We start from the raw sequence: 21576 nt of genomic DNA on the forward strand, positions 1-21576 counted from the left end.
TATTACTTGAGTCCACAGAGCCAGTGTTGCATGCTAGGTGAGCAAGATAAGCTGTTTGTGGCTAGACCTGCCCACTGAAATTTGTCTATGGTTGGAAGTCTTTAGAGCAGTGGTAAGGTGTACACAAACCTGTGGTCACGGTCATGCTGAGAATACCGTTTGCCTAAAAAAATAGCAACAGAAAGACTTGCAATGTAGTCTTTGTTTTGACACTACTTTTTTATTGGTTCTGAAAAACAGGGCTCTGAACTGTTGCAGTAGGTGGTGCAAGCAACAGAGGTCACTTTCTTTACCCTTGCAGATCATGTAGCGGTCAAAGTAGGAAACCCCTTTGTTCTTCTGCAACAGAGCTCTTCTCAGCTGGCGTCACACCTCCTGCTGGAGCGACAGGTTCCCCCAGACAGGTAGGCGCTACCCTGTGGGAGTAGAGCGTGGATCTTCCTAACTGTCTCATCAAGGAAACTGAGCGCCCTGTGGGGTTGGGCTTGGGTTCAAAATAGGGAGTGGGGCTTCTAGATTTTGCCCTTGATTTGTATTTTCTCTTATACAGCTACATTCAAATTCATTGTGCCTCCTTCTTTTCTCTCTTGCCACCACTAAAGTTGACGTCACAAATAAAATTAAGGGGAGAGCCTTCAATTGGGAATAGGCAAAAATCCAAAAATTTGATAACACATTAGTTGGTTAGGCTGTCAAAGAGCAAGCATTCTCATAGATTGTTGGTGGGATATAAATTGGTACAAGTCCCTGTGTGAAGTCAGTTTGTTCATCCATATCTACTAAAATTACAAATTCATATACCCCTTGACCTAGCAATCCATGCTGGGGAATTTATCCTGCGGCTTTATTATACCTGTGGAAAATGATGTATATACAAAGTCATTTTATTACAGTCCTATATGTAATAGGAACACATCAGAAAAATTCATTGTCCACTAACAGGAAACTAGTTAAGTTATGGTTTATTCCCATAATGGACTACTAGGTACTATAAAAAGAAATGAGGGGCCTGTTTGTAAAGGGATAGGAACAGATTTCTCAGATAGATAGATATATATTGTATTTTTCTGAAGCTGGAAACGGGGAGAGACAGTCAGACAGACTCCCGCATGCTCCCGACCGGGATCCACCCGGCACGCCCACCAGGGGCGACGCTCTGCCCACCAGGGGGCGATGCTCTGCCCCTCCAGGGCGTTGCTCTGCCGAGACCAGAGCCACTCTAGCGCCTGGGGCAGAGGCCAAGGAGCCATCCCCAGGGCCCGGGCCATCTTTGCTCCAATGGAGCCTTGGCTGCGGGAGGGGAAGAGAGAGACAGAGGGGAATGAGGGGGGGGGTGTGTGGAGAAGCAAATGGGCGCTTCTCCTATGTGCCCTGGCCGGGAATTGAACCCGGGTCCCCCGCACGCCAGGCCGACGCTCTACCGCTGAGCCAACCGGCCAGGGCCTCTCAGATATATTATGAAGTAAAAAAGCGAAGGGCAGGGCAGTATGTCTAACAGGCCACATTTTGTGTTTAAAAGTGGGGGCAGGGGCAACTAAAGAGCCTGCGTTTACATTTCCTTGTGGAAACTTAAGAAATTCTGAGATCAGGGGACGGTGCCTGTGCTCTCACTCAGGCCTTGTGCCTCCTCTTCTCTCCCTCCAGGCTAGCAGCCCTTCTGGCCAGAGAGGGACTCAGCCTGAGTGTGCCAAAGGTCATTGTCAACTGCTGCTGTGAGCCCCTTGCCCTCTGCTCTTCCCTGCAAAGCCAGCAGACATCATCCCTCCTGACCCAGCTGGGTGTCCTGGCCCAGCTGCACTCCTCCCACTGCCTAGAGGACGTCCCGCTTGCTACGCAGAGCTCCCTAAAGCCAACTGAGAACCCCACGCCAGAGAAAAAGCCCCGCTCCTCCCCAAGGGACTCATCATCCTCAACCCTCACCTCCTCTGCCTTGGCCTTCCTTAAATCCTGCTCAAAGCTGCTGGCTACGGTGGCCTGTCTGGGAGCTTCCCGGGGAACAAAGGTCTCCAAGCCCAGCCTGTCGTGGAAGGAGCTTCGTGGTCGCAGGGAGGTACCTCTGACTGCGGAGCAGGTAGCCCGGGAGTGTGAGCGCCTTCTGGAACATTTCCCTACATTTGAGGCCCTCCTCCTGGCTGCCTGGGAGCCCCTGCGAGGTTCTTCCACGCAGGAGCAGAGCCTGGCAGCGAGTCTCTGTGGCCATGCCAGCCTCTCCACTGTCCTCCTGGGCCTGCATTCTCCTGTCGCCCCGGATGTGCTCACTGAGGCCTTCAAGGAAGCACTGCTGGCTAGAGACTGGCCCCGGGCGCTTCAGCTCACTGAAGTGTATGGGCGAGACGCGGAGGACTGGAGCAGCGTTCAGGATGCAGTCCGGAGCTGTGCTGCGGCGTGTGGTGAGCGGAGCGCCCTGCCTCCTCCTTCGCGGGTGGGAATAGCATTCAGCATTCACCGAGTGTATCGGCATATTTGATCCTCAGATAACTCAAGAGAAAGGTGCCATCGTAAGGGTAGGAAACTTACCCAGGATAGTGAGTGATGGAGCAGTCTCATCTAACTTTATTAGAGCATGTATTCATAACTAATATTCTCAACCCTGCATGTCGGAATCACTGGAAAATTCTATAAACCACAAATATCTGAACTCCATCCCCAAAAGCCCAGGATGGAAGTTAGGTAAATCTTTACTTTAAAACAGGGTTCAGCAATTTTTTTTCTTTTAAGGGATTAGAAGGCCATAGTCTCTGTTGAAACTACTCAAAACTCCATTGTAGCAGGAAAGCAGCCATCGAGGATATATAAACAAATAAGTGTGGCCATATTTTTATAAAGCTATTTATAAAAAACAGATTCTGGGCCTGTTTGACAACACCTACTTTAAAAGCTCCCCAGGAAAGAAGTAAAAATAAACCGTACCCCTAGGAAATTTTGATGTGTGTATGACCCGTGTTGACAGCCAATGACCTACAAAACTCCACTAGGGGGCGCAAGATCAGGCGTGCTGTAGTGAACGGTTTCTGGGTAGAAGGCCTGGCTTCCCTATGGAAAGGAGATCATCTGTCCTTGAGAAGGGGGGAGATCCACTGACTGACTGGTTACACGGTCTTAACTGCTTGGAGTCTGTTTTTCAGCTCTGAGATAGGTGTGGGAGAGAAAGAGATCTACTAAGTAATAATGACAGGATATTGAGGCAGTGAAGCTAGTGTACCTGAAATAACTTTCAAGTAATTATAGATGGCACAGAGTGGAAATTGCAGGCAAAACTACAAGTTCTACTGACTCCTTGAAGTCTGGAACATTGCTATATGTGCAAGATGCCAGGACACGGAGAGCTTCATCTGTTCTGTCTTTTCTTCTTCCCTTTCTTCTCCCTTTCTTCCTTCCTATTCCTCTCTTTTCTCCTTCTCGTCCTCTCTCTTCAAAAAGCTTTATGACTCTGATTAAATTTACATAAAGAAAAACATGGGGGCATAACATTTCTCCTTGCCATATAGTAATGATTCCAAGTGTTAAAACTAGTTAAGGTCGGATGGACCTGAAGCTCCTTCTTCATGAAACTGAACAAAGCCCTTCTCTTAAGTAGCCCAGACTCAGGAGTACTTCCCGTGCCAAGCTTGCTGCCTCTGGGCATCTTTTTGTCTTGTAGACAAAGAAGGTTGGCAGTATGTGTTTCCTGTGAAGGATGCATCTCTGAGAAGTCGGTTAACCCTGAAGTTTGTGGACAGGTGGCCCCTAGAGTCGTGTCTGGAGATCCTGGCCTATTGCATTTCAGACCCAGCCGTCCCAGATGAACTGAAGTGTGAACTACAGAGGAAGCTGGCGGAGCTGCGGGTGTATCAGAAGGTATGGGCCCTGTGGCATCAAGAAAAAGGAAATGGACCTCTCACTCTGTTACCAGCTCTGTCTATTCTCACATGATGGTGGATTTTCAGACACTGAAAATCTAGGCCTGGCTTTTGCTTTACATCTGGCTTCTGTTCTTAGGTAAATAGCAAGGAGGCTGCCCATCTGGTTCCTATTTCATTTATTCCTATAATTTTAACTATATATGCATCCAACAAGGATAAAAAAATTAACATTGGATGATGCTTTATAGTCCACAAAGCCTTTCACATATATAGGGTGGGGTAAAAGTAAGTTTACCGTTGTGACTATGCAAAACACAGAGTTTATTCTTGTATTATTATTTATTAATTGTATTATTTTTCATATAAACAATGATAAACCTACTTTTGCCCCACCGTGTGTGTGTGTGGGGGGGGGTTTGTAAGAGAGAGTAAGAGAGAGACAGGAAGGGGAAGAAAGGTTGAGAAGCGTCAACTCGTCATTGCTTTCGCTTTAGCTGTACATACATTGATTGCTTCTTGCATGTGCCTTGACCAGGGCCAAGCCAGTGTCCTTTTGTTTAAGTCAGTGATCTTACGCTTTTCACACCAGTGACCTTTGGGCTCAAGCTGCTGAGGTGTTTTATCTGGTTTGGTTTGGTTTTTAATCAAATGAGAGGCAGGAAGGGAGGGAGACAGACTCCCACATGTGCCCTGATTGGGAGCAACCCCTGTCTGAAGCTGATGTTCTGCCCATCTGGGGCCACTGCTTCATTGCTTGGCAATTGAGCTATTTTAGCACCTGAGGCGAGGCCATGGAGCTGTCCTCAATGCCTGAAGCCGACTTACTCATTCGAGCCATGCTGAGGGAAGGGAAGAGAGAGAGGAGGAGAAAGAGAAAAGGAGGGGTGGAGAAGTAGATGGTCGCTTCTCCTGTGTGCCCTGACCAGAAATCAAAACCAGGACTTCCACACGCTGGGCTGATGCTCTACTGCTGAGCCAACTGACCAGGGCCTCAAGCTGCTGAGCTTTGAGATCATGTGGATGAACACACACACCCCTGGCCCCACTCAAGCCAGTGACCCCATGCTGACGAGCCCATGCTCAGAGCCTGTAACCTTGGGTCTTTGAACCAGTGACCCCAGCGTTCTAGGTCAACACTTTATCCACTGTACCACCACCGGTCAGGCCATCCTGTATACAGTGTGTCTGTAAAGTCATGGTGCACTTTTGACTGGTCACAGGAAAGCAACAAAAGACGGTAGAAATGTGAAATCTGCACCAAATAAAAGGAAAACCCTCCCAGTTTCTGCAGGATGATGTGGCAGCATGTGCGCAAGTGCAGATGATGATGTAACACCGTGTATACAGCAGAGCAGCCCATGGCCATGCCAGTCAAGATGTAGACAGTACAGGGGAAAGTTCAGTGTGTTCTTTGGCTCGCTAAATTCGAATCCATGACCAAAGTGCAATGTGAATGTTGGCGCGTTTATAACGTAGCGCCGCCACATAGAAATAACATTACTCAGTGGGATAAGCAGTTGAAGGAAACCGGCAGTTTGGTGGAGAAACCCCGTTCTGGTAGGCTGTCAGTCAATGACGAGTCTGTAGACGCTATACAAGGTAGCTACCTAAGGAGCCCTAAAAAAATCTGTGCATGAGCTCACATCGAACTGCACTGAATAGGTATGAAACTGGGAGAGTTTTCCTTTTATTTGATGCAGATTTCACATTTCTATTGTCTTTTGTTGCTTTCCTGTGACCGGTCAAAAGTGCACCATGACTTTACAGACACACTATATTTGAGCTTTGTGGATGTTTTATGTCCATTGCAGTCTTTTGTTATTTTTCAGGAGTTTTTTATAGAACTTACCTCATAATATGTCTTTTTAAAGAATGTTTTAAGAACGTGAAGCCGGCTCTTGGTGTTGCTTGTGCAACTGCCTTTTGCTATTGATGATCATTCTTCTCTTCCTTTGGGAGAGTAAGAGTGAGAGGATGCAGTCTGAGTGGTAAGTTAATATAATAAAAAAAAAAGAATGTTTTAAATTTCAGCTGAATTTCAAGAGCCATTTTGAAAGGATGCATTCAAGTGACAATTTCAAAAGTAAATATTCTTGCAGGGTATATGTTACATTCAAGATACAGATGCTCGGGGAGACAGATTTGGGTGACAGCAAGTGTAAAATATGTGCCAGTTTCTCCGTGTGTACTTGGAACTGAACAGAGTTCAGAGCCCCACCAGGGAAAGGCAGGGGAAAATGTCAGGTGAAAAATGTCTTCTTTCCACTCTTGCTCAGCCCTTGTCTTGCAAAGCTAAATGCCGCATGAAAGATGATCCCAGGCTATCTTAGAGCTTTCAAGCCCGCAGGATATCTAAGTAGAGTTTTGAGATGGAGGAGCCTGGGACAAGTGGCCCTGGAAGGGTGAACAAGCTGAAAGGTGCAGAAACCCCTGAGAACTGCCCTCACAGTGAAAGGCCCCAATCCTGCCCTCCCCACTGAGTCTTTGAACTCTGATGGGTTCGCTCTCCTCTAAACAATCTTTGCCCCATTTGCTCCAGTTTCTCCTCTCTCCCGGCAAGTTATGACAGCCTGACTTCGGGACAAAGACTTAGGGATGGCTCCTCCCTGGAAACTCCAATGACTCGTTAATGGAGGAAGAAGCGGCATTGTGGTTTGACAGCTTTTTCTGTCTTTCCTTAGATTCTAGGTCTGCAGGCTACCCCAGTGTGGAGAAACTGGCAGACCCTGAGGAACTGTTGCATTGAGGACCCATCAACTGTCATGAACATGATTCTAGAAGCAAAGGTACCATGTTCCTGGCTGGCATTCCCCTTCCTCCTCTTTGCAGAATTACAACTCTTTAGCTAGTTGTGTATACCCTTTCCCCCATATCAATGTCCACATTTTTTTATAACTACATCCCATTCTTTTTTCTTTTGTGTGTGTGTGTGTATGAATTTACCAATATATAGAGAAGTATAGAAATAATAACAGTTGATGCTTTTATACTATATCACCTTGTATTCATACTTGAGACTTTCTACACTGCATACACTGGGTATAGGATGTACACATAGCGGTGGAATTGCTGTGTCAGCGGGCATGAGCATCTCACCTTCACTAAGATGTTACCAACTGCTCTTCAAATCAGTTGCCCCGCTTCTACTCCCGCCATAGTTCCTATTGCTCCATATCCTTACTCACTTTTGCTATTGTCTAACTTTTCACTTTTTGCCAATAGGATGATATGTCATTGTTTTAATTTTCCTTTCTGTGATTAGTAATGACCTTGGCTATGTCTTCATGTGTTTCTCGGACATTTGAGTGCCATATAGAAGTTATCTACCTTCTTGTGTGTGTGTGTATTTTTCCAAAGTTAGAAATGGGGAAGCAGTCAGACAGACTCTCGCATGCACCCGACTGGAATCCACCCACATGCCCACCAGGGGGCGATGCTTTGCCCATCTGGGGCGTTGCTCTGTTGTGGCCAAAGCCATTCTAGCACCTGAGGTGAGGCCATGGAGCCATCCTCAGCACCCAAGCCAAATTTGCTCCAATGGAGCCTTGGCTATGGGAGGGGAAGAGAGAGTTAGAGAGGAAGGAGAGGGGGAAGGGTAGAGAAGCAGATGGGTGCTTCTCCTGTGTGCCCTGACTGGGAATCGAACCCGGGACTTCCACACACTGGGCCAATGCTCTACCGCTGAGCCAACTGGCCAGGACCGAAGTTATCTACCTTTTAAGGAGCTGATATACTATAGTTCAAAATGGAGCTATGCTCATTCAGATGCTCAGTCATCCAGAAAACATTTATCAAATACCTTTTATTTGATGGGCACTGTGCTATACGGTGGTGACACAAAGATGATTAAGCTCAGTCCTTCTCCTCAAGCAGCTCACAGTTTGGGAAGATGAGAGATATCTTCCTAGGTAATTATTAGGTGTCAAGTGACAGCAGTAAACCCAGATTGTAGTAGTAACATCAGCAGGACACCTAAGGTAGCCTGAGAAACAAGAAAGCATCCTGAAGGAGGCAGCAGCAGGCAGAGCTGTGGGGAGGGCGTTCTCGACGCCACCGCCACGTTAGAATACTTGGACGAAGCTTGTATACTTCAAGAGTATACAAGCTTGTAATACTTGTAATACTCTTCTCTGGAACTTTAATCCAGCGTCCACCAAAGGGGGTGGGGTGAAGAGCAAAGGGCGACAAGGACAGAATCCAATCCCAAACATGTTTGTTTGGCCTATCCAGTACTGGTCTGCAGAATTTTTATTTTTGTGTTGATTTCATTGCCAACATTTTAAGTTAGGGACTTTTTTTAACGTTTTAAAGTCTAATAACTGGACCTGCACATTCCAGGCCACGATCAATGCTGAGCAGGCACTGTTCCTTCTGGACAGTCTCCCCACTTGCATTGTCTCTCTCAGGGCTGACACCAAGTGTCAGTCACTGTCTGTCATCTGCTTTTCCTTTTTATAATGATGAAAATTATATCATTAGCAGTCAACCCACTTTGATCGTTTTCATAACTTTCCTTGCCACGCTAATCCTTTGAGTTTATGATCCCTTTTTAATCCTGTAGTGAAGTTCCCATCAGCACCTACCAAACTTTCTGGGACTTTAGCAGACTCGCGATCGCTCAGAAGAATCAGGCAAAAGCTGGATGAATGCCACGGCCAGTCATTTAAAGGGATTGAAGGCGTGTGTATGTTTTCTTCCAGGAGTACGGGCTGTGTGAGGAATGGGGCAGCCTGTACCCCATTCCAAGAGAACATTTAATCAGCCTACATCAAAAGCATCTTCTTTACCTTCTAGAAAGAGGAGATCATGAAAAGGCTGTGCAAGTAAGACTCCCAACATTTTTCCGTTTTGGTGGGGAGGCTGGGAGGGACAGGAAGGCTAGTCAAATCAGATGGCTCTGTTCCTGCTTACTTCTCTGCAAATACGCGCAACCTCATATCTGCCCCTTCTTGTCCTTCAGGAGCTGGTTATAGTCAGACTCTTGAGCAGAAGGGGCCTACCCCTGCTTTAGGTGCCAGAGGGGCAGCTGGGTCCCGGATTCTGCTGCACTCCGGTCCTGTGCAAGCCCTCATTTGTGAAGCTACGGGGGTGCTGAGAAAAATGAGCACAGAGGAGGGGTTCGTCCAAAACGAATAAATCTTTGTTCTCAAACAGAACAAGGCTGGACTAAGTTGTTCTATAGGCCTCACCTTTCTCCTCTACCTTTCTCCCACAACAGCTTCTGCGAAGAATTCCTGACCCCTCCATGTGCCTCGAGGTCACAGAGCAGTCCCTCGACCAGCACCCCAGCTTAGCCACTTCTCACTTCTTGGCCAACTACCTCACCACCCACTTCTATGGAAAGCTGACTGCTCTCCGACACCGTGAGATCCGGGCGCTGTACATGGGATCCAAGGTAGGGAGGAGCGGGTGCCGGGAAAGCTCCCCTGAGGGGGGACTGCTGACCCAGCTCCCGCTTCAGAGTTTGCCCTGTTGGTGGCTCTCCCAGGCACCGGCCATCTTTGGCTCGTGCTGTATAAAACCTTTATCCTAGCAGCCCTCCGTACCCTGGCCGAGTCCCTTGGCACTTGCCGTTCTCTTACTGCCCCCACCAAAGTGAATTTTACCTGGTCCTCTTAAGGGCTCTTTCTGTTTTCCCTGGCATTTGCTATCTCATTTCTGACTGTGTATGAGAATCGCCTGGACTTTTAAACAATACCAGTAGTTGGCCTCTACCCCAGATCAATTAAAACTGAATCTCTTGTGACAGGGCCTGGCTCTCTTCCAAAGAAACTCTGATGTGAGGATTTGAGAGTACTGCATGATAAAGGGTTAATTGTCTACAGTAGTTGGCAAACTCATTAGTCAACAGAGCTAAATATCAACAGTGCAATGATTGAAATTTCTTTTGAGAGCCAAATTTTTTAAACTCAAACTATATATGTAGGTACACTCCTTATTGAGGTAATGCCTGCATATGGTATTTTGTGGAAGAGCCACACTCAAGGGGCCAAAGAGCCACATGTGGCTCACGAGCCACAGTTTGCTGACCAGGGGCTAGGTAATAAGATGAGGTAGCTCCTTATCTCTGATACATAACCTTGGAGACACAAATAGAAAAAAAATTATAAAGCAGAAAAAGTAATCCAGTGAAAGAATGTTTGGGGAGAAATAGGGCCCTCTGACACTCATCTAATAATTCTGATTGGTAGTCAGATACTCTGCCCAAAAATATACTGCTCACAAAAATTAGGGGATATTTCAAAATGAATATGAATGATAAAATATCTCCTAATTTTTGTGAGCAGTATAGAATGATACTGAGAGAGCCAGAAATCTGATGACTGGCCACTTGCTAAAAAGTTCAACTACCTAAAATGTTCCTAAAGAAGATAATCTTATTTTTTCTTTTCAATGTACTATACTTAAATGGAGGACTCCTTGAAAACTGACAATAAGAAGAGCCAGTGAAAAGGTTTCAACCCTAGCGATAACAACCTCTAGAAGAAGTTTGGAGTCATCATTTACCTGTAGAACGTTGGAGGTGCCAGGTCAGGAAGTCCACAGACATACCTTATATTGCTCGTTCTAATAAAGCCTGAAATGGAGAGGCCATTGGCTTTAAGGTCAGGCAGAACTCAACCATGCTTAGAGCATGCTTAGGCCAGAGGTCAGCAGCCTACCACTGGTGGGTTAAATCCACTCCTCAGCTTGCTTTGAAACCAAGATTTACTGGAACACAAGTACATTCACTCACTTACATATTATCTGTGGCTGTTTTCCCACTACATTGGCATAGTTTAGTAGTTGCAACGGAGTCTTTATGGCCCATAAAACCTAAAATATTTACTCCCTGACCTCTTACAGTAAAGGTTTGCGGACGCCTCCTCTAGGTGAAGGTACTTGGAGTGTCCTTCCTATTGCCGCCTGGAGGATTTAGCTAGGAATCCAGCCTTGCTTCCTAAAAGACTGCTGGCCAGTTTTAGTAGTTAGCTGTGTACCCTCGGTCCCTGGCCTCCCGCCCCTTCCCAGTAGGACTCTGGGCTTTCTTCTGAGGTTTGCGTACCGTATTCTTTACTCTGTGGATGTTCCCCACAAACAGGTTCTGCTGACCCTGCCTGAGCAGCACCGGGCCAGCTATTCCCACTTGTCCTCTAACCCCCTCCTCATGCTGGAGCAGCTGCTCATGAACATGAAAGTGGACTGGGCCACAGTGGCTGTGCAGACTCTGCACCAGCTGCTGGCCGGGCAGGAGATCGGCTTCACCATGGACCAGGTCGACTCACTGCTTTCCACGTACGCGGGAAAAGCCCTCGACTTCCCATACCCGCTGAGGGAGAAACGATCAGGTAACTGCCTGCACCCTAGATGGGGGTTCTACATGGAGGAAGAAGTGCTTATGCTACATCCTCGGCTTTAATTTCTTCGCTCTTATTACTTGAGTTGATGAAGACTGAAGGAGAGTAGAAGAGATCTTGGTCTCGGAGAAAGTAGCAAGCAAACCAGAATTGTAAATTGGTAGATAATCACTGTGTGCTTATAAAGGTTCGGGAGACGGACAGGCTGCAGTGGTCTCTGTGTGGCCTTGGGGCCGTGGGCTCCTCGGTGCCCTCAGTTTGTATGAGGGTATGCTCCGTCCCCAGGGTCTCGTCAGCTATCACCAGCATGTGAGCTGACTCAGCCTCTTCAAGAATGAAATACGGGCCGATGTTCCCACCAGCTCTTTTTCTTCCTCCCTATCCCTCCAGGGGCATCATCCTCCACTTCCCTCTGGACATTGTTTTATTTATTTTGTAAATACTAGCATCTACTTTATTTTCTCATGTGCCTTTATAAACATACTTTGTTGAGGACTTTAAGACGCATGCATGCTGTTGGCTTAGAAGTGCCTCTACCGTTCCCTTTATACCTGGTAGAATCATGGAATGACAACCAGTGAAACCAGCAGGGCTTTGAACTACATGCCCAGCACAGTGAGTAGAGATGCCTCTGGTAGAACAATATTCTGACCGCATTTTCCCTCTGCAGAATCTGTGACTCACCTCCCAGAATCTGTCAGTCAGGCTGCGGACCTCGAGACCTTGGCTAGGTCCCCATCAGTCGAGTTCCCTTCTGCTGCTGGCGCTGGTGAGAACAGGCTCCGAGAGCTACCCGATTTTCAGTTCCATCTTGCCTTACTCTGACTTTCTGATTCTTTATTTCCAGTTACAGCATCCTATCTGTTTTTCTTGGTTTGTCCAATTTTGTGTACCCTAGAAAATTCAGCATACAGGCAATTCTCATTTTTCAAGGTAGTATATCTTTAGTGTCTACAAACACTGTATTGGTGAATACTGCTGCTACGAAAATATGTGCACGTGTGGATATAAGATATATATCACATATATATATCTTATATACTTATATAGGAATATATATATATCACATCAATTATAATCTTGAATTGAAAACAGTTTTTGTACCAGTAGATTCTATTTTACTTATTTTACAAAAGAGCAAAAGTTCAAAAGTGTTCAGTGACTTGCCTCAGGCTGCCCACTGTTGGCGGCGGAGTTGGAATTTAAACACTATCCAGCTAGCCCCAGAGCTGGAACTTCTGCCCTGCACAGCCCTGTCCCCGGCCGTCTCTGTCCTCTGGCCATCTCTGTGTGACAGCTAGAATAAGAGAGCAGCACCTCACCTTGTCCAGCCTCGGCTGAGAGCCTGTTGTCGGAGACTTAAATTATTCTCCACTCCACATTCCGTGAAAGCAATGTCAATATCGATCTTGAGGTTACAAATAAATATTAGTGAATAGGCAAATTCACAAATACAGAATCTGTTGATAAGGAGGATCAACTGTATTTAGTCCTCATGTTTATTCTGCGGCTCTGCTGCTCTTAATTACTTCTGTCCATCACCCCCACGGATGTGTTGGTTGCCCCTTTTACCGCTCTCCCCCCCAGCCTGGCCCCTTGCGCAGTGGCCCACATTGAGAAGAAGCTCAGCAAGTGTTTGTTCTGCCAGTGGTCAGAGGAGGATTCCGGGGACAGATCCGGAGCCTCCTTCTTTTGGGTGTTGCTAAGAGTCACTATGTTTTTCAGTTTTCTGTGTCTGTGACCTGCCAACCTTGCTCTGCAAGGCGACAGGGAATCTCCTTAAACACCATAAAGCAAAGACCGTGGCGTTTCATGGCCCTTCTCTGAGAATTAGCCATGCTTCATGAGAACCCGCAGTCCTGTGGGGAGGCTCAGACTCAGGCGCACGGGCCGCGTCACACGTGCGCAAGGTGGCCTGAGCAGCTTTGGTTTATGATTTTGGGGCTTTTATTATTATTATTATTTTTATTGTAAAAGGTTTTTAAAACACAAAAGGAGCTACAGTAATTTTCATTTCTTGATGATCATTCTTGCTTCATCTCTACCCCTGTCTTTCTTCTGGATTATTTTGAAGCAAATCTTAGACATAACTTTATTTATAAATCTATCAGTATATATCTCTAAAAGTAAGGACATTTATAAAACAAAACCATAACGTTTTATTATCGTTCCTAAAACCAAATGAACAATCAATCCCTTATTGTTAACAACTATCCAGTCAGTAGTCAAATTTCCCCTGTTGTCTCATAAAGATTTATTTTTTAGAATTGTTTTTCCTAGAATCAAGATCGAAATAACCTGACCTGTGGTAGCACAGTGGATAAAGCGTTGACCTGGAAATGCTGAGGTTGCTGGTTCGAAACCCTGGGCTTGCCTGGTCAAGGCACATATGGGAATTGATGCTTCCAGCTCCTCCCCCCCTCTCTCTCTCTGTCTCTCTTCTATCTCTGTCTCTCCCTCTCCTCTCTAAAAAAATGAATAAATAAATTAAAAAAAAAAAAGATCAAAATAATGTTCACACATGGCATTTGGCTAAAATATCTCTTAAATCTCTTTTAATCAATAGGTTCCCTATATCTTTTTCACTTGTGGAGGAAAGTAGGTCATTTGTCCGGAAGAGTATCCCACATGCTGGCTTTTGCTGATTGCTGCCCCATGGCAAGCTGGGTCTCTGTCCCCTAAATTTCTAGTGTGCTGGGAGAGAGATCTAGAAACTTGATTTGATTCAAGTTTGGGCAGCATATTTGATGGATGATTGTGTGCCTCCCATTGGGACATATACAATGTCCAGTTGTCTGTCTTCTTGTGGGGCAATCAGCCATCAATGACCATTAGCTGGATCTGTTACTTCAGTAGAGATTTGTAAAATAGTGAAATTCGAATTCTCTCATTCCTCCTTCATTTATGAACGGAACTATTGATCACCTTTTACTCTGACTTCTGTCTCTGACCCCCAGGTGTCTCCGCTGTACATTCCCCCAGTCCGAGGGAGAGTGTCCCACAGAGTCAGCCCCTGCTGGAGTTTGTGCCCCCGGCGACACCGCCGGCCAGGCACCAGTGGGTACCGGACGAGAGTGAGAGCGTCTGCATGGTCTGCCGCGGAGAGCACTTCACCATGGTAAGCAGCGTTGGTCTCCAACTTCATCTGAAGGAAAACTCTCGTTCACGAATCTCGGTTTATAATCACTTCCTGTCCCTAAGAAAATATTGCTATTTCCAAAAGAACTACCAAATCTAAGACTTTGGATTTATCTTTGACCTGACCAGAATGTATTTTCTGGATTCAAACAGGAGGTAGATGCCCTCAAATAGCCTTAAATTCTAAAATCCTTGCCATTCTCATGAAAAAACAGAAACAAGGTAGACTGGTAGAGCAGAGGAGTCACCAAATATTAGAAGATCTTGTTCCTAGCTCCCCTAGGATACAACAGATGACCTGGTAGTGGTTGTATGTGCTGCCTCTGGAGACAGAAGATCTGGGTTCTAATCCTAGCTCTCCCTCTTATTAACAATGTAATTATTAACTTTTTCAGTCTCAGATACCCACTTATATACTTGGGATATGGTATCTGGTTCATGTCACTGTAAGGACTATTCACAATAACAAATGTTGCTACACTTAACACAGTGCCTGACTGGTATATGAGCTCAGCGCTGATGAAAACAATGATGTTGTAATTTCTCTGTCTGTTTCCTCTTCATTTATAAAAGAGGTGTAATATGATTACCAACCTCTTATAATGGCATGAGGCAGTACTTGTGAAATATTTTGAAAAAAAGAATAATTTTTCATCATCATTAATCCCATGTAGAAATCAGATCTGCCTTGGCTGAGAAAGCTACTTCCTCCCCACTGGTTTTTGTTCTACCTTTACATGTTGCCCCGCAGACAGATAGAACTTATCAGGAGCTATTGCAAGACCGTCCATGACACCTTTGCTGCTCAGCTGAGAGGTATCTTTAAATCTCTGCTTCTTGAAGGCAAGCACTAGTGTGTTCTTTCTCAACAGAGGCCCAAGCACCTGATGTTATTAATAAGTCACAGGGGCCGATACCAAGGATAAATGGGTTAACAGTTATACACCCGGTTCCCGCAATCTCACCTTCTCTCCCCTACCCCCTTCCCTTCTCTTCCCTCTGACCCTGCTCAGTTCAACAGACGTCATCACTGTCGCCGCTGCGGCCGGCTAGTGTGCAGTTCCTGCTCCACCAAGAAAATGGTTGTGGAAGGCTGCAGAGAGAACCCTACTCGTGTGTGTGACCAGTGCTATGGTTACTACAACAAAGAGTAAGTGTCCGGCAGCGGGGCTGCTGCTGCTCCTGACCACTGCACCCTCCCGCAAGAGCTCACACCTAGGAGGCTCAGTGTGGAGAGCGTCTCGAATATGGAACAATTACAAAGATTTTCACTTCACATGCACACTTAAATGCCGTTAGCTCTACAGTGGAATGTGTGACCTTGGTCAGAGAAACTTCTAAGAAAGGAAATAGGGGTGAGAGGAAGCCAAGTTTAAGGCTCGTCCATGATGTGCCCTGAGATCAGCACAGCTGGTTCTACAGCCCGTCCCCTGACGGTGACCTGAGGTCCCCAACCCGCTCTCCTGTTTTACAGCCGCTCTTACTCCAGTTGGTGTCAGCTGGACTCAGAGCAGCCTAGTCACACCTGCTGAATGTTTAGACATCAATTTCATCAGCTCTAATCCAGCTAGTCATCCTGGCTTGTTCATAATTAGAGAAGCCTTCCCACTAATCCTGTACTTTCCCACACACAGTTCACTTAGTGACAAATTTCAGAAACTGCTCCTACCTCTGGCAAGAGAGATCAGGACTGTGCTGGCTGGCTCAGTGTTGCTCAGTTTTTTTCCACTACTTCTAGCAGCAAAGGGGGTAAAACTAAGACTCCTAGAACATCTGAGCCAAAGCAACCATGAAGCAAACTTACTTCATGTTTTACTTATAGACTGAAGTAGATTTTACCTTCTGCTCAATAGTGTAACAGCATTTTTGTGTTTGTTTTAAAATGACATTTTTGTCACTATTTACCATGATGATTTCTGATCTTATAAGAAGGCAGGCGTGTCATGCTTATACTACAGTTTCTGTGATCCTGGCATGCCATTGCCTCCCTCAGGGTGGGGCCAGGGAATTACCTACCTGCCATAGTGCTGAGATTTTAAATGCGCAGTTAGTATTGATGGGGATTCTTTCATTAAGTAATCACTCAGCAATAATCACTTTGCTCTCAAGAAACCCCCATGTTAGTGGGGAGACAACCAACAAATAGACCACAAGGTCATGAAATAAGTACAGTTGCCTGACCAGGCGGTGGCGCAGTGGATAGAGCGTCGGACTGGGATGCAGGGGACTCAGGTTCGAGACCTCGAGGTCACCAGCTTGAGCACAGGCTCATCTGGTTTGAGCAAAGCTCACCAGCTTGGACCCAAGGTCACTGGCTCCAGCATGGGGTTAATTGGTCTGCTGAAGGTCCGCGGTCAAGGCACATATGAGAAAGCAATCAGTGAACAACTAAGGTGTCACAACGCGCAACGAAAACTAATGATTGATGCTTCTCATCTTTCCATTCCTGTCAGTCTGTCCTATCTATACCTCTCTCTGACTCTCTCTCTCTGTCTCTGTCAAATAATAAATAAATAAAATTAAAATTAAAATAAGTACAGTGGTCAGGAAGGTTTCCAAGAGGTGTGGCAGCTGGTCTGAGCCTTAGAAGATGAGAAATGAGTAGGAAAATAAGATAAAACAGAGCATGCCCAGAAGTGGGAGGACCTACTGCAAAGGAAGTGCAAATAAGTTGGTGAGGGGCTAGGTTCTGATCAGTGTGTCCTGGACTTAGAGGCTAGCCGCTGAGCCGGGAGGACTTAGGAGGTGGCACAAGGGCTTGCAGCTTGCCTTTGGACAGCATGGGCTGGGGTTGACCAGCAGGCTTCTCATGCAAGTCATGATTTATGACTCAGGGCTTGGGCTCTGGCTTGTAGCATAGGGACTTAGTGTTTGTTGGTACCACCTGAATTTGACCAGAGTTGGTGGCAGAGTGGGCAGGACCTCTGCTGGTTGAGCACAGGTCTTGGGTGGCAGGAGATGGTCCCAAGAGGTAGCCAGGTCAGGTCACAAGGGAGCTTTGTCGTCTGAACTGCAAATGTGGAATGGTTTTACTCTGAGGAGCTACTGAAGAATTTTAAGCAGAAGCATAATTTGACCAGATTTGCATTTCTGAAAGCTTGTTGTAGCTGCAAAGTACAGAATGGGTTGACAGAAGCAAGGAGACCAATTGAGCAGCTATTGAAAAGTCTCTACTAGTAAATGATGAGGACTTTCTCCGAGGCAAGGATGAAGTGAGAGATGGGGACATTTAAAGAAGAGTTTAGGAAATGGAATGGACAGGAAATGGTGAGTGATTGGCTGTGACAAGTGAGGGAGAGAAGAGAGTTCTGGATAATTCCCTGATATCTCACTCAGGTAACGGAGTAAATGTCAATGCTGTACACCAAGCTCATGGCAGAGAAGAGGAGCCCTGGCAGGGTAGGTCAGCTGGTTAGAGCACCGTCTTGATATGCTAAGGTTGTGGGTTCGATCTCCTGTCAGGACACCTGCAAAAATCAACCAATGAATGCATAAATAAGTGGAACAACCAGTCAATGTTTTTCTTTCTTCCTATCTCGCTCTCTAAAATAAAATAAATAAAAATTAATTTAAAAAAAAAGATGAGGAGGAGAGAGTCAGGCATTTCATGTTTCTTCCTCTGTTTCCAGTGCACCAGAGGAGAATCCAGGACAAGCAGAAGGTAAGGCTGAGGAACATTCTCCGGGCTCTTTGTTTATGTGCTCAAATTGGCTTTTCCTTCAGTATCAGCTACAACTGATACCGTTCATGGCATCTCAGTCCAGCTGGTTGGCCAAAGAAAATTTGTAGCATGTGAGTCAAGCTGTCTGTTTCCCTTAAAGATTATCATCATAGTAACCTATCATTCTGGCCCATTAGCTTCCAGCACTGAGAAGGCCAGCAACCAAAAAATTTGGTTCTTAACTTTTAGTAGGTTCTTTTTTTTTTTAACTCCTATGTTCCCTTTCACCATCATCCTACCTCCCAAGGCCCCCTCCTTCACCCACTTAATCACTATGAATAGTTGGGCCTGTATCCTTTCATAGCAGGTTAGTTTTTGAGTAACCAGTGGTTCAGCCTTCCATCTGAGAATCATGTATTGCTCAGGGTTGTATGAGAAACACTGTAATACTCCTCGCAGGTCTCCCGTGGGAAAGAAAGTTTGAGATACTGTAATGAGATCTCCTAAAGGAAATTAAAAGGACCAAGGAAAGAGGAAGGGCACTCAGATAGCAGGCCAGGATCTGCCTGCAACTCACGCCAGCTCTCTGGGCTGGGCTGGGCTGGACGGCACTGCTGGCCAGTGGCTGACACATGGATGGCATTCCTCTCCTTAGCACCAGACAGCTCCAGGAGGGAAAGCCCCCCGTTCTCAGCTGTGGTGAGAGTCCCCAAAGCACCTGAGGTGGAGTGGATTTTGGACCTGAACGAGGAAGAAAATGAGCTGGTGCGGAATGAATTTTACTATGAGCAGGTAATGGCAATAAAATGTAATGGCCACTTGAGTGTCTTTGTGATGTGTAGTCATATGGCAGGAAAGGCAGAGATAGGTGAGCACAGCCTGGCCTTAGCTTGCTTAGTGTATGGGAGCTTAGACAAGTAAACCAGTAAGGCAGAAAATGAGGAACATCCTGGGAAATGCACAGGAGCTAAGACAAAGCTTTATGGAGGAGGTAGCATTTATGATGAGCCTTGGAAGAGCGGCAGGAGTTTGGACAAGCAGAAATGCGGGGGTTGTGAGGGGAGTGAGGATGGATGAAGCACAGTGAAAACTAGAACATCTGAGCAAAAGCACAGTGTCAGAAATTACAGGGGAACTGGACATGGTTTCATTTCAAGGGATAGGATGTTAATAGAGAGGTAGTAAACAGTAGGATTGAAATGGGCTGTTTATGTTTACGGACCTCAATTCTGCAATAAGGAATATGATGGATTTAGGAGGCATCAGGGACCATGAAATAGTATTTTGGAATGTGCTTTTGGAATATTAATTTAGCAGCAGTGTGTCCATTGACTTAAAGCAGAGTCTTCTCCAGGTGGTCAGGAAAGCAAGGTGACTATCATAGTGCAGGCTGTTGATAAGGAAGACCTGCGTTAGTGGGACATAGACTGGAAAAAGGAGGGATCTGCGAGCATCCTAAGAAGCAGGTGACACATGAGCACAGCTGGCTTTCTTCCCAGAGCTTTGGCGGCGCCACTGAGGACATCTGAAACTTGCTTAGTTCCCATTCTGCTTTGCGGTGGGATTTTGGCTCCTTCTTCAGTGTTTTTCATGTTTTGTGAAATAGGAAGAATGATTCTGCTCTCTAATGGCATCTGAAGAATGCTTTGGTCCCCGACTCACTGTGCGTTTCTCTCTTCCTCGCACCTGCCAGGCCCCCAGCGCTTCCTTATGCATCGCCATCCTGAACCTGCACCGGGACAGCACTGCCTGTGGCCACCAGCTGATCGAGCACTGCTGCAGGCTGTCCCAGGGCCTCGCCAACCCGGAGGTGGACGCAGGGCTGCTCACCGACATCATGAAGCAGCTGCTCTTCAGCGCCAAGGTGATGTTCGTCAAGGCCGGCCGCAGCCAGGACCTGGCCCTTTGCGACAGGTGATGGGACTGAGTCTCTGTTCTTCTGCACGGCATTCTTTTCTATCCATCTTCTTTTCCTGACCCCACTGTGAGTTTTCACCTCTCCATCTTTTCTGACAAGACTCACTGAATGTTTGCACCTCACTCTGATGTTAATGCAATGCTGATACCAGACCACAAACCGTCTTCCTCCCCTACCTTCTCAGCCCATGTCCTTCCTTCTTGGTCCCTGAGTGGGTCCTCACAGCAGAGTATTCTATAGCTGTACCCAGTCAGGAAGAAATTAAAACTCTGGTTGATTTGTAATTAAAAACAGATTAGAGGAGCATCTTTAACCTATGTGTAACTTTCTGACTTTTAAAGATGTATCCTCCCTAAATGTCCAATGCTTGGCCTTGATCAAAGCTCGACCCCAACTTCAACCAAATTCAACCTGTGGCCTTGAGGTGTTCTGAGTAACAGAGCTATAAAGCATGCTGGGGACTGTGTATCCTGTGTCACAGGTAGCAGTCTGAGTCATAAAGGAGAATACCTTTCGAAAGGTACGATTAGGCCTCAGGTCCCTGTACAACCTGCTCTGCCTCCATTTATTAACTTGACAATGAAAACACACAGTTCCCAGCGTATCCACCCAGATGTGTGACTCATGTTGTGTATTCCCAGTAGTCAGTCCTTGCCAGATGTGGGAGCGGAGAGCGTAATTTTCTTTGAAGTGTAAGCAGCGCAGGCACTTGCTCGGAGCCTCACCACTTCCAAGCTCTGTAACCTTGGGCGCATCTGCTCACCACTCCGGGACTCGGTTTCCTCCTCTGTGAAACGGGGGCAATAATAATACTTACCTCTGAGGGCTGTTATGAGGATAAAGTGAGAATATCCATGCAGAGGGCTAATAACAGAGCTAATCCAAAACTAATCCAAAAAGATTAGCTTTCTTCTTTTTATTAACAAAAAGAAAAAGGTTGAAAAAGACAGGAGGGGTGGGACAGAAAGTGGAAGGAAGTATTAAGGAGATAATTTTGCTCTTTTATATCAAGAGGCCCTAGATTCTACATCATTTTTCAAGTTGATAAATGAATAAATATATATAACATGTTAAGTAAAGTTTTTTTAAAAATCATGAAAAGAGCCAAAAAGCTACCAATTTACCAGAAATAGAGGAGGAAAGAGGGAAAAGAACAGAAATCTCTCAATATAACAAAAAGATAAAATATAAGGCAACAATAAAAATATGTTTTATAAATATAGCTCAAATATATAAGTAATGGAAGTGAGATAAAGTTGTTTTAAAAGAACAAGAAATTCAGATTAGGAAGGGGAACAAATTTAACATCAATTCCTATCCTTCCTTCAAAATCTCACGTAGATGGAGGAAATTCCTGTGTTAGGCTGAGGGCAGTGGATATTAAGGGAGTCCTCACTTCACTGGGATTCTCGCCTTGGTTTCAAATTACACATTCTTTCTCCCCCACCCCGGATTCAGTTTGCTGAAGGAAGTGGATACATCCCCCACGTGTGTTTAGAACTACTGATTCGCAGAGTATTTTTTTACTGTTTTTAACACACTCATACAAAACTCTCACCACCTATTACACATGAACACTATGCAGTGCCACAAATTTGCTTTTCCATTCTATACTTTCCTACTCCGTTTCCACTAGGTTGAACATTGGTGACGCACTGAATCCCTTTTCTTGGAAATCAG

The 21576-nt window shown here is 45.8% G+C and overlaps 1 protein-coding gene and 1 pseudogene across 1 annotated transcript in view; both read left to right on the forward strand.

Annotated features, from left to right (window-relative positions):
- ZFYVE26 (zinc finger FYVE-type containing 26) overlaps nucleotides 1-21576 on the forward strand; it is a 70896-nt gene that overhangs the window by 33048 nt on the left and 16272 nt on the right. Inside the window, exons 20-32 of the mRNA XM_066272422.1 lie at nucleotides 302-404; nucleotides 1645-2390; nucleotides 3641-3837; nucleotides 6524-6628; nucleotides 8543-8665; nucleotides 9061-9237; nucleotides 10924-11170; nucleotides 11850-11948; nucleotides 14137-14297; nucleotides 15331-15467; nucleotides 17947-17978; nucleotides 18634-18770; nucleotides 19672-19892. Coding sequence (XP_066128519.1) covers nucleotides 302-404; nucleotides 1645-2390; nucleotides 3641-3837; nucleotides 6524-6628; nucleotides 8543-8665; nucleotides 9061-9237; nucleotides 10924-11170; nucleotides 11850-11948; nucleotides 14137-14297; nucleotides 15331-15467; nucleotides 17947-17978; nucleotides 18634-18770; nucleotides 19672-19892 — 2485 coding nt within the window. The remainder of the gene's footprint in view (nucleotides 1-301; nucleotides 405-1644; nucleotides 2391-3640; nucleotides 3838-6523; nucleotides 6629-8542; nucleotides 8666-9060; nucleotides 9238-10923; nucleotides 11171-11849; nucleotides 11949-14136; nucleotides 14298-15330; nucleotides 15468-17946; nucleotides 17979-18633; nucleotides 18771-19671; nucleotides 19893-21576) is intronic.
- Nucleotides 5708-5827, forward strand: LOC136336840 (small nucleolar RNA U3; annotated as a pseudogene).

Source organism: Saccopteryx bilineata, chromosome 4 (assembly GCF_036850765.1).
Source record: "Saccopteryx bilineata isolate mSacBil1 chromosome 4, mSacBil1_pri_phased_curated, whole genome shotgun sequence".
NCBI classification, from domain to species: domain Eukaryota; kingdom Metazoa; phylum Chordata; class Mammalia; order Chiroptera; family Emballonuridae; genus Saccopteryx; species Saccopteryx bilineata.